At 48.3% G+C, this 12,776-nt stretch overlaps 1 protein-coding gene across 1 annotated transcript in view; it reads right to left on the bottom strand.

Moving 5' to 3' along the window:
- Positions 1-6,844, bottom strand: part of ACVR2B (activin A receptor type 2B) — a 76,592-nt gene extending 69,748 nt beyond the window's left edge. Inside the window, exon 1 of the mRNA XM_058180726.1 lies at positions 5,838-6,844. Coding sequence (XP_058036709.1) covers positions 5,838-5,889 — 52 coding nt within the window. The 5' untranslated portion in view covers positions 5,890-6,844. The remainder of the gene's footprint in view (positions 1-5,837) is intronic.
- Positions 6,845-12,776: the final 5,932 nt, after the last annotated feature.

Below are 12,776 nucleotides of genomic sequence, written 5' to 3'. Positions count from 1 at the left end.
TATCTTTGCATGGAGGTCTCGTTTATCAATGCAATCTGAAACCTGTCCTTCAGTATAATTTTTCCAGTTCTTTTAGAACTGTTCATTTTGTTCAGGGACACCCAAACAGCTGTGACAGCTGATGGAAAGAGGAGGAGCCTCTCCAGCTCAATACCATGCCCCTCATCCCAGCTTGTTCAGAATTACAGGTAGTCCTTGATTTTACAATCACAATTAGGACCTGGATTTCTGCTGGCCATTAAATAAGTCATGCCCGATTTTACGACCTTCTTTGTCATGATTTTTAAGCGGTTCTTAAGTGAATCACAGAGTTATTAACTGAATGTGGCTTCCCCCACTGACTTTGTCAGAAGCCGGCTGCGAAGGTCGTAAACGTGGACTCACTTGAATCCAGGACCTGCAACCCCGTCATAGTTTGGTTGCCAAGCACCTGAATTTTAATCATGTGACCGTGGCAATGCTGTCATAACCATAAGTGCTAGAACTGGTCATAAATGATTTTTTTTTCCAGTACCATTTTAACTTCAAGCAGTTGTTAAAAAAATGGCTGTAACCTGAATAGAGTGATAAACCTTTAAATCAGGAGAAGCTGAGAGAGAGAAACAGTTCTTCTAAACAAGGATTGTCTAGCCTTGGCAACTTTAAAACTTGTGGACTTCAAGTCCCAGAGTGGTTTGCTGGGGAATTCTGGGAGTTGTAGCCCACAAGTTGCCAAGATTGGAAATCTCTGTCCTAAACCTCAGCCATCACACTGGTTTGTGTTTTTTTCCTGGCTTCTAATTCAGTGTTGGATTACTCTTTAGTAAACAGGTTTAGGAGGAGTATTCATTGGGCATTCCTTTAAAGTAAGTACCACAATCGTCAGAGTTCTGATATTTAGAGTGGCACAATCTATATCTAACCATAGATTTTTGTTAATAGGGTCTTGGACAATAGTTCAAGAGTTTTTGTTTTTAAGGGCCCGGCACCATTAACTTTGGCACAGCAGTTAGTTGAGTTTAATTAGCAAGCTAATGAAACTGGTCTCCTGCACAAGAGGATAAATGAAGAAAAGTGTATGGGATACAATTGATCGCTTTTTAAGAAAGCAAGGTGAACTTTTGTTGTTTTCTACCAGGAACTGCTATTCTTACAAGGCAGATTTCTGTTCAAAGCAACAGGGACTGTGAAATGAGCCGTTTCTGAAGAGTTGAGTTACGGGATAATTGGCAAACAAAACCATGGAGAAGGACGTGGCCATCACCAAGTGTGTGTATACTCAAGTAGATAAGCAAAGTACCAAACCATCTTTTGCTTTCTTTACAGGATGCCATCGCTGCTCCTCTATTTTAGGAAGGGGCCTGATGGCTTGGCATTTTAAAAAACAACAACAACTTGACAGTCTGCTAGTTACTTATTCAATACACAGGCATGCACACACAGAGACATCATGCATACACACAAACACAAGGCTTCAACACTTCAGCTTCAGCTTTCCAGCTAAGCATTTCTAGGCAGGCATAGGAATTTAAGCTTCCTTAAAACTACCTTTTAAAAGGCAGCCGGGGTTAACTGTTTACCTACCCCTAGGGATAGCCTCACTATTCCCATCCTTCTTATTTAAATTTTCAGAATTACATTTTAAGAAAGCCAGCAAAAGCCCCACAAGCAAGCTGCTGCATTATTTCTGAAAGGCGACTTTTGATTGCATTCCAGTATGGGTATAAATATAAGCACGGTTCCAACATTAAAAACACCGGGTTTTGTTTTGGAGAGCAATAGGAAGGACAAATAAGCAGGGTTTTTCTGCTCAAGCAAGCAAGCGCAGCGGATAAAACAAAAATCTTTTTAAAACAAAAATCACACACAGGAGAGAGATGACCTAAAAATAGCTCCTTCATATAAATCATGTTTCCAAAACGAGGAGCAGTTGGTGACTGCAGGCATGCAGAATTTTGATACTGCAAGCACACAGGCACACATCTAATATTGTTGCTCCAACCTATGGTGGTCTTTCCAGAAATCTCTAGATGGTACCAGTGGGCTTTCCACGCCAGCAAAATTTCTCCGAAAGACCCCGCAGCTCAATTCAAGCAATGCCTGGGTGTTTGGACCACTAGCACACACTGCAAAATGCTTTTTTTTTTTTTTTTTTTTTTTTGCACATTGAAGCTGCATTAAAATGGGGGGGGGGGACGGGGACGGAGAGAAAAGGAAAATGGAGCGAGCTTTGTTTACAGCACCGACCGGCGAGGAGGCAGTGACAGTGAATGTATAATGGGTACTCTGAACAAAGAAAACCCAGCGAAGCAGCCACTTCGCCGGCTTTAACCCCTGCCAGGATTTCGAGCCCGCTCGAAAACGAATCTGCAGGAGCCGCGGACATAAAGCGAGGGAGGAAACGGTTAAAGGGAGAAAGGGAACCTACATGTATCTAGCGTGGCACAGAAGAGCTACGAAGGACGGGGGTTCCCTCCCTGAGTGCTTTGTGGGGGGACGGGACTCTGAGAGAGGCAATGCCAGGGTGGAGGGACCATCCTGAGGCCCGTTCCTAAAGGAGAGGAGTTGCCGATGGTACCCCGTAAGGGGGGGGGGGGAGATACCCAGCAAACCAACTGAGCAGCATCTTGCAGCTTGCGGAAAGATGCTCGCGCAGCAAACGGGCTGGGCAAAGGGTAGCGTGGGACAACTTATGGCCAGAACCAAAGCAAGCCACCGGGCGAGCTCAGGACACGCAACCAGGGCACCCTCGCCAAATGGAGGGACCCATTTTCTATCCCTGGTAAGCCTTGGGAAGGGTCCCGAGGGGGTAGGGGGCAGCCGTGCGAATGCCCGGCCGATGCTTTCCAGGGTCCAAGCCCCACCGCCCCCTCCCCTCCCGCGCCGTCCAGTGACGTCAGCCCTCCCTGTTGTTGTTATCCCGCGGCCACGAGATCGGGGTGTTGCGCGCGCCGCGTTTTTTGGCCGAGCCGGCGTCGGCTACCACAGCCGCCGCCGCGCTCGACGTTGCTCCAATCACCCCCCCCTACCCCCAACGAAGGGTGATACCTCTCCCCCTTCCGCGGACCCCTCCCCCATCTCCTAAAGTCATCTAAACAAGGAGGGGGGAGGAAGAACGCATAACAAAAGCTGGGCTAGTGAGACCCCCTCGCCCCCCCCCCTTACGCGCCAATGCTCGCCTCCCGGCGCTGGTGGAAGGTTTGCCGAGCAAAAGAAAGGAAGGCGCAACACGCCGCTTCCCGCCCCGCCGTCATCACCACCACCTCCTCCTCCTCCTCAAGGCTGGGGCGGGAAGAGAAAAGCAGATTTCCAGCGGGATCTGTGCGGTGGGACAATAAGGCAACATTTCCATAACAAGAGGAAAGGGTCTGGCAGCAAAGTTGCAGCCCGGGGCTGAAAAACATCCCTTTGCTCCGCGCTCCCCATGCACGCGCACACCTCCCCCCCCCCGCTCCTTTCTTTAGCAATCGGGATCGTCTCCTCCTAAGGGGGGGGGGGAAATACCAAAATAGTGAAAAACCAGACACGGTCCAGGCAGGCATAAATGTAAACCAATCTGCACCGCCCCCCCCCAAACCTTTCCCTCCCGAGCCCCACAGTCGAGCTTCGTTTGGGAAAAGAAAAGAAGCCTGCCTACAAAAGCAGCACGAAATAAAATTCCTTCGGGAAAGTTGCTTTGGAGCAGGGCCTTGCCAAATCCCGGGCGACACCCTCATCCGCTTGTTTACATTCGCAACTTCTCCGCTAAAGTGCTTGCATCCCCACCCTCCAACCTCTTAAGAAACCCGGCCCGACTCGGGCGAAAGTTGAAAGATTCCCCCAGGGAGGAGAAAGAGTCAGCCGCCCTCCTGCTCCAGCGCCGTCCAGCAGCGTTTGCAAACTGGTTTGAAAAGAGCGCTCTGATCCATTCAACCACCGGGTAGTTGCCGCCAATAAACGCGGAGGATCGCCAGTTTTCTGGCTGAAAAGACCGCTTTTCAAACCACGCAAAAAATCGTCCTACAGCGCTGGGTAGGAGCCGGCGGTGCATCTCACGGCCGCAGGATTTCGGATAGCCGTTTAACACCGGGCGTTATCTTGAAAAGAGGGTGCAAGGGGAGAAAGAGATGGAGGAGCCACGCGCATAAAGGAATCCCCGGGGAACTCGTGAAGAGGAGGGAAAAGCGAGGAGGAGGAAGAACGCATAACAAAAGCTGGGCTAGTGAGACCCCCTCGCCCCCCCCCCTTTCGCGCCAATGCTCGCCTCCCGGCGCTGGTGGAAGGTTTGCCGAGCAAAAGAAAGGAAGGCGCAACACGCCGCTTCCCGCCCCCCGTCATCACCACCACCTCCTCCTCCTCCTCAAGGCTGGGGCGGGAAGAGAAAAGCAGATTTCCAGCGGGATCTGGGCGGTGGGACAATAAGGCAACATTTCCATAACAAGAGGAAAGGGTCTGGCAGCAAAGTTGCAGCCCGGGGCTGGAAAACATCCTTTGCTCCGCGCTCCCCATGCACGCGCACACCTCCCCCGCTCCTTTCTTTAGCAATCAGGATCGTCTCCTCCTAAGGAAATACCAAAATAGTGAAAACCCAGACACGGTCCAGGCAGGCATAAATGTAAACCAATCTGCACCGCCCCCCCCCAAACCTTTCCCTCCCGAGCCCCACAGTCGAGCTTCGTTTGGGAAAAGAAAAGAAGCCTGCCTACAAAAGCAGCACGAAATAAAATTCCTTCGGGAAAGTTGCTTTGGAGCAGGGCCTTGCCAAATCCCGGGCGACACCCTCATCCGCTTGTTTACATTCGCAACTTCTCCGCTAAAGTGCTTGCATCCCCACCCTCCAACCTCTTAAGAAACCCGGCCCGACTCGGGCGAAAGTTGAAAGATTCCCCCAGGGAGGAGAAAGAGTCAGCCGCCCTCCTGCTCCAGCGCCGTCCAGCAGCGTTTGCAAACTGGTTTGAAAAGAGCGCTCTGATCCATTCAACCACCGGGTAGTTGCCGCCAATAAACGCGGAGGATCGCCAGTTTTCTGGCTGAAAAGACCGCTTTTCAAACCACGCAAAAAATCGTCCTACAGCGCTGGGTAGGAGCCGGCGGTGCATCTCACGGCCGCAGGATTTCGGATAGCCGTTTAACACCGGGCGTTATCTTGAAAAGAGGGTGCAAGGGGAGAAAGAGATGGAGGAGCCACGCGCATAAAGGAATCCCCGGGGAACTCGTGAAGAGGAGGGAAAAGCGAGGAGGAGGAATCTTGTTTGCGAGGGAGAGCCTGCATTTCCTCCGCTTCCAAGCGAAGCATCGCCCGGCGAGAGTCCGGAGCAAAGCCTCGAGGCCTCGCGCGCCCTGCGCCTGTGCTGGAGGGAAAATGAGATTATCTTTCGCCAGGGCTAAAAGCCGGAGCACGCGAGGCGAAGGGAAAGCCGAGCCCCGCTATCCTCTCCGGCTCCGGCTCAGCTTTGTTTCCCCCAGCACATGCCTCACGGGAAGCCGCCTTGCGCTCCAAGAAGCGCACCGGCCTTTCGGGTCCTTTCCAACGGGACACCGCTCCCCTCCCGTGTTTCGATCCGCGATCAAAACACGCGGCAACGAGAAGGAAGCAGAAGCCAGAAGCCACGATTGCCCCCAGTGGCTCCCGCGGCGCCGAAGTGCGCTTGTTTTTGTTCCTTTTCCCTCTCCAGTTAACCAATCTCACCCCGTTTAACACTTGGGGTATTTCCCCGATTTATGTGTTTGCACATCGTGTTTGATGCTGCTGGGTCTTCTTAAGGGAATCACTATTATTATTATTATTGTGAATAATAGGATTATTATAAGGCCCAGCTCACACACCCCCTTTTTTCTTTATTAACAAAGGAGGAGCGCAAACTTTTCCCGATACTTACGTGTGCAAATGCTTCCCCAGAGGAAGGCGAAAGTTAGCCACGAAGTCTTCATTGTCCCTTTTTGTCTCCGTCTCTTCCTTCTGCTTCTGGTCTGCTGGTGCGAGGAAGGGTCGGCGGGGGAGATGAACGGCCGACTGGAAGGGAAGGCAGACTTCAAAAAACTGGCTCTGTCCTTTTCAAAAGCAGTGAAACGGGAGGATTAAAACCCTTCCCGGCTCTCCGTAAGCAAAGTCCCGCAACAGGAGAGCCGAGATGTCGGGTCGGCTTGAAATCCTCAAGACAGGTGGATCGCAGGCTGCCCGGTTCCCGGCGCAGGGCTGCCGCTCCAGCTCACGGAGATGCGTTGATCAGAAGAGGATCCGCTTCTCCGGATCTGCTGGGTGCTGGTGGCAGAGAAGCAACCAAGCCCTCAGCCAACCGCTCCTTTCCAAAAGCGTCCCTCTTCTCGGTCTTCTTATTCAGCAGCCGCGGCGGCAGGAGGAGGGGGTGGGCAGAGGAAAAGCCTAGGAGGCGGAGGAGAAGGCGCGGCGTAGCCCACTCACTACAATTATCTGTCCCCTCCCCCCAATTAAATTAAATCTCCCTCGCTCGCGCGCGTCTAAGTCCAGAGCAAGGGGCGGCGACAACAGCAGAACAAACTTTGCCTCGGGGAGTCCGGGGTCTCCTGGGCAGGCACCACTCAGGCAACGGCCAACATCATTATCAAAACGGAGCGTGAGTCGCTCCTGCGGCTTCGGTCACGTCCTCCTCCTCCTCCTCTTCCTTCACCGCCGCCGCCTATGCTGTTCGGGCTGGGAGAAGAGGTGGCGAAGGCGTTGCTGCAGGGGACAGACGGAGCGCGATAGGCAGCCTCGCTTTTGGGCATCGCTCGCCGGCTCGGCCGCTCGGGAAACGGGCGAGCAGCGTGGCTGCCGCTACGAGCAAAAGGCGAGATTGAGGCTGCAGTTGCCATGAACAGGCAGGCAAAAGCAGGCAGGCGCGCTCACGAGTCCGCCCGGCGCGCGTTCGAGCCCGCCCCTTTCCCCTGGTTTGGGGGAGGGGGGGGCGAGAACGGAGGATGAGGTGTGGTGTTTGGAGGAGAGGCAGGAGCCCGGATGTTGGGTGCAAAAGTGGGGGCCAGAGCAGGGAGGCGGGACCAGGGAGGATGCTCGGCAAATGACTGGGGCGGGCAGCTGCCCGTCAGGGTGCCCGCGAGGACAGGGCTAGTCCCGGAGGAGAGGCGGACGGCAGGTAGCGCGCCCGTGCGCGCGCCTTGCCGTCCGAGAGTTTGGGATTGGCACCCCGCCTTCGCCTCTGGAAGTGTGAGCTGTGACGAAGAGCTGTATCGCTGGCCTCTCTATGGAGCCCTGCACGTGTGGTTGCGCACACACGTGTCCCTAGTTGCAGCTGTCCAAACCAAGTAACGCGGGGAGGTCACTACCCTCTTGCCCGGAAGGAAGTCCTGCCAAGTGGAGAGGGATTTGCTCCCCCATAAAGCACTAGAGTGGGGCTTGAGGACTTCCTATTGAGACCCCTTTGGCCCTTCAGCGTCTCCACATAGGCGTGTACCCTGGTCTCCGGAATATCACCTTCCTAACGCCAGAGGGAGCGACCTCACATTGGAAGGAGAATACGGGCTAGGGGTTTCGCGGGCCGCTCACATCTCTAGGAGAACTTGGCTGCTGATTCCAGCGAGCCAGGATTTGCATGAAACGTGTATAAATCCTGGGTGGAGTGGGGAAATTAAAGGGCAGTTGAGCCGTTATTAATATGAGCCGCGTGACTTAAAAAAAAATGTGCAGGCTTGCCAGGGGTCCTGAATTCTAGTTTAGTGGAAAGCCCTCAAACCCTCCTCTGAGTTCTATTCTAGTGAGCTGCTAAGTGTGCCGGCCTTTTGATTTCACCTAATAAAAGCAATAGATGGTAAACTGGCAGAAATTAATCACAGGCAGACTTTTTTAATTCTTGGGATAGGAGACAAAAAGGAAATCCCAGATGCCAAAGATGCAAAAAAATAAAATAAATAAAAATCCAAAAAAGATGACAACAGCCAAGGGGGCCATAATGTTGCAAAGAGAAAATGGCCGGGTTTAATTGCCAAGCTCAGCTTTGAGAAAACTTGACCGTGGTATAAAGTGTCGTATAGCAGTGTTCCAATATCTCAGGGGTTGCCACAAAGAAGAGGGAGTCAAACTATTCTCCAAAGCACCTGAGGGTAGAACAAGAAGCAATAGATGGAAACTAATCAAGGAGAGAAGCAACCTAGAACTAAGGAGAAATTTCCTGACAGAACAATTAATCAGTGGAACAACTTGCCTCCAGAGGTTGTAAATGCTCCAACACTGGAAATTTTTAAGTAAATGTTGGATAGCCATTTGTCTGAAATGGTGTAGGGTTTCCTGCTTGGGCAGGGGGTTGGACTAGAAGACCTCCAAGGTCCCTTCCAACTCTGATATTATTATTATTATTATTATTATTATTATTATTATTATTATTATTATTATTATTATTATTATTATTATTATTATTAAATATCATTACCTCTGTTTCCCAATTGCAATAAATTAATAGCACGATCCTTCTGGGAGAATGGCCCCAGGGAAATCCATATTGGATCAGTGCTATAGAACCTTTGCTCTCCTCTTTTCCTTCCTGCTATTTCCAAAACGGAATTGGGAGTCTGATTGAAAATGCATTGCTGTGGTTTTGCTATTTGCATTTTATTTATTTATAAAATTTGCATGCCACCCATCTCAATATCCAAAGGACTCCGCTATGTTCAGAGCCCAGTCTTCATTACTTTCCTGCTAAAGGGGCACCCAAGAATAAGCAGTCTCTCGAATTAATATTAGGGAAAACAGCAGGTGGTGACCAAGCAAGGAAGCCCACAAGGTTTGTCAGCAGCAGACTAATTGGACCTATTTGGCTTTTCGAAGCTGGAGGAAAAGGGGATTCCCTTTTATTCTTTGCCCCTGGTTGTTCTTGGGGTGGCCTGATACCAGCATTCAATCCTGAACCAGATGTTGCAGACCTCAATGGGTGAAACCCCTGGCCTCAATTCGGACGTTCAGCTGTCTTCCTGACTTTCTGCAATCCCCTGCAGGAAAAGATTTCTGCAACATTGTACACCATACAGAGTTTTCTAAAGAGTTATTTTGTGTCACAGTGGCTGTTTTTTTGTTTTTTTAACCAGTGTTACCTGTAGGTTGTTTCCTCCTAGATAGATACAGTATCCCATTCTGAAGTCTGATCTTCGCTAGATATCGGGTCAAAATACAGCATCTAACTCTCGTGTCTAGATAGCAGTTTTGTAAGGAAATATTGCAGCTGAACAGTGAAGGATGCTAACGAGATGAAGTTAAGCAACATCTGAAGGTTATACATGGCTCACCCACGTGTTAGGGGAAGGTTGGGGAAAATACTTGACCTATCTCTTATCTGTAGCGTATGCATGTTCTTATCTGGAACAATGTGTCCAAAATTATCAAGGTCTTTTGAAGGCACCTGGGGGAAAAAATTGTATCTAGAGACTTTCTCTCTTTCTCTTTCTCTCTCTCCCTCCCTCCCTCTTCTTTATTATTTGAATAAACAACTCAAGATGATCATCATTTTCCCTACAACAATAACCTGTAAGTAGGATGGGCTGAGAGAGAGTGACTGGCCCAAAGTCACCCAACCAGCTTTCACAGCTAAGGTGGGACTGGAGCTCACAGTTTCCAAGTTTCTTAACGGGTGCCTTAACCACTAGACTAAACGGTGGAATATATAAGTGGAATTGTAAATGGGGAAGAGCTAGACAGACCCTTACTCCATGTGTAATCAAGTCTCATCTACTACATCTGTGATCTCAGAGAAATGTTTAGAAGTGTCTCACACCTACCTGATAAATACTTTTGATTGTAAGGTAGGCTGCTCCCTCTACAAGTTCTGGTGAAGAGATTGTTATGCTCTCACTTCTTGCAACATATCTGTGGCCTGGTTGAACTAAAAAGTGTGCGTGTGTGATTTTCTCTGAGTGCCGCATTTCAGGCTCTCCCACCATGGAGAGAGAAAAAACCCCTGCAGTCTTGAATTCCAGTCTTACAAGCACATTCCTGGTCAAGAGGGAAAAATGGTCCTTCTACAGATGGTAGGAATTTCAAAATCCATCCAGTTCCCTGGAGTAATGTCACTATTATGGGCTCATCTCACCTCACAGGGTGGTTGTTATGGGAAAACAGGAGAATGAATATCAGATATCTTTGCTACCTTGAATCATTTATAAAAATAAAGTCAGGGTATAAGGTAAAGGTAAAAGTTCCCCTCACACATATGTGCTCGTCGGTCCCAACTCTAGGGGACAGTGCTTATCTCTCTTTCAAAGCCGAAGAACCAGCGCTGTCCGAAGACGCCTTTGTGGTTGTGTGTCCGGCATGACTCAATGCCAAAGGTGCATGGAACACTGTTACCTTCCCACCAAAGGTGGCCCCTATTTTTCTACTTACATTTTTACCTGCTTTCGAACTGCTAGGTTGGCAGAAGCTGGGACAAGTAACGGGAGCTCATCCCATTATGCGGCACTAGGGATTCGAACCGCTGAGCTGCCAACCTTTCGATCAACAAGCTCAGCATCTTAGCCACTGAGCCACCGCATCCCTTAAATCAGGGTATAGATGTATATTAATTCTAACCTTCGTGTATTTCTATTTCACCTCTGATTTGGGAAAGAAAAGGAAAAAAAAAGAGAAAGGGCTAATTAAGTTCTGTTTAAAAGATTTTCTTAATGAGATCCTGCGGTGATTATCCATGAAGAACAAATGTTTACTTAGGAAAAGAAAGAAAGCACTCCTCAAGGATTATAAAAAGACATTAACCCATTTCCTACAGGGTGGGGATTTTTTAAGGGAAGCAGAAAGACCCCCACACACCTATATCTATGCAACATGTGTCAAAGTCAGAAAGCAAGATGGATTTAAGAAAGGGAGGTGACACTTATCCTCTGAAGGGAGAAGGTAGAAATTTTTAACAATGCAAATCAATTTTTAATAGATTTTTATCCCTCCTTTTTATATATAATTACAGGCAGCTATCATGTCTAATATGCCTGCCTTATTTCCTCCAAACAACAACCCTATGAGTGAGTTGAACTGAGAGAGAGTGATTGGCTCAAAATCACCCAATTGGTTTTCATGCCAAAGGTGGGACTAGAACTCACCACCTCCTGGTGATTGGCCCAAAGTCACCCAGCCAGCTTTCATGCCAAAGGTGAGACTAGAATTCACTGTGTTGTGGTGATTGGCCTAAAGTCACCCAATTAGTTTCCATACCTAAGGCAGGACTAGAACTCCCAGACTCCTGGTTTCTAGGCCAGCACCTTCAGTACTACATGAAGCTGGCTCTCAGTGTCCTCTGTTAAGTATCTTCCAGGCTATAAAAAGTATAACCAAGCTTTGCTGAGTAATTGAAATGTTCATGCTATGCCCATTTATCAGTAGACATTTTCTTGGAAAAACAAAGCTGAACTTTCTTTGCCTTGCTTGGCTTGTTCTCAGGAACCTTAAACAAAGCCACAAAACATTTGCGAGAGCGTGGTTGTTGGAAAGATTTGACTTGAATCTGAAGAGAGTCACAAGTTGCATCTTGGAACTTGAAATAGGCAAGGATTAAAGGGGTGGGGTGGTGGGAGGAGAAATTCACAAGATATAAACATAGTGATTGAGTTGTGTAAGATTGTGATAGGAAACATCAGGAATACCAGGGGTGTAGCTAAAGGAGAGAGTTAAGAAATCAACATCCTGAAAGAAAGCAAGGGTGTGTCCTTTCTGAATGTTTGCCAGAAAAGCAGCATGCAACCATTCCTAGAATCACCAAGAATCAAGAATGACTGGAAGGAGGCTTTATTTCTAGGAGTGAAAGAGGTGTACTTTCATTGACCACGTACCCCACTTTGCTATTGTGCATGATGTGAATGCATTATGAACGTTGAGAACATGTTGTGGGTGCTCTCACAAAATGGCTGCTAAAATGGGCATGGCTGGTTGTAAAACAAATTTGCTAGAAGGTGTGTTTCTGCCACTAAAAGCCCAGCAGGATTTTAAATGACAGCTTCATGAGGATTATGAATTAGAATGTGGTTACTTCATTGTGCCATGTGTGGTTTTATTGCTTCCCACCCTAGTACACATTCTGTCCCTCAGACTCTAAAGCAGTGGTTTGTCAAACTTGTTAAGATAAATGAACTCCAACTCCCAGAATTCCCCAGCCAGGATGGGAAATTCTGGGAGTTGAAGTCATGCATGTCAGCCAAGGAATTCTGAGTTGAAGTCCATATATCTTAAAGTTGCCAAGTTTGAAAAACATTGCTGTAAAGGGACAATTGAAAACAAAATGTTTTATACTGGAGCGTTAAATAGTGTGTGGTACAGTAGGAACCAAAAAAAACTAGACCCCAAATTTCCAAATAATTAGAGAAATTCATTTTTCCTATGATGACACCCACATTAACTGAACATCTGAACTGGCTGCGCAATGAAAACTGGATTGAGGCCAACACTAGTCAGAATAATCCAGTTGAAACCCATAAGGTTTAAATAATAAGGATATCGAGTTCAACACTGTTGCTAAATTAACCAATTGCATTGTTTATAGAAAAATGACAACAGCTATTTTATAGTTAGGCAGGGGAATGTAAAATTGGGTGGTCTGAGATGTTTCCAAGGAGCTCTAATAAACTTTAATTGTTGTTGTGTTCCATTTGGTCATGGAGACAGGAGTTTGGAGCGATGGAGAGTTGGAGCAAGAGATGTTCTATGTGACTAAATGAAACACAACCATTAAAAGTTTTATTAGGAAAGGAGGGGAAGGATCCATGAAGCCAAGTCAAGGAATCTTTTTAGAGCAATGTTTCTCAATCTTGGCAATGTGAAGATATGTGGACTGCTTGCTGGGGAATTCTGGGAGTTGAAGTCCGCACACCTGCAA

This window comes from Ahaetulla prasina, chromosome 4 (genome assembly GCF_028640845.1).
Source record: "Ahaetulla prasina isolate Xishuangbanna chromosome 4, ASM2864084v1, whole genome shotgun sequence".
Lineage (NCBI taxonomy): Eukaryota > Metazoa > Chordata > Lepidosauria > Squamata > Colubridae > Ahaetulla > Ahaetulla prasina.
The sequence above is the reverse complement of the archived record's forward strand: the minus strand, read 5'-3'. Positions and strand labels throughout refer to the sequence as shown.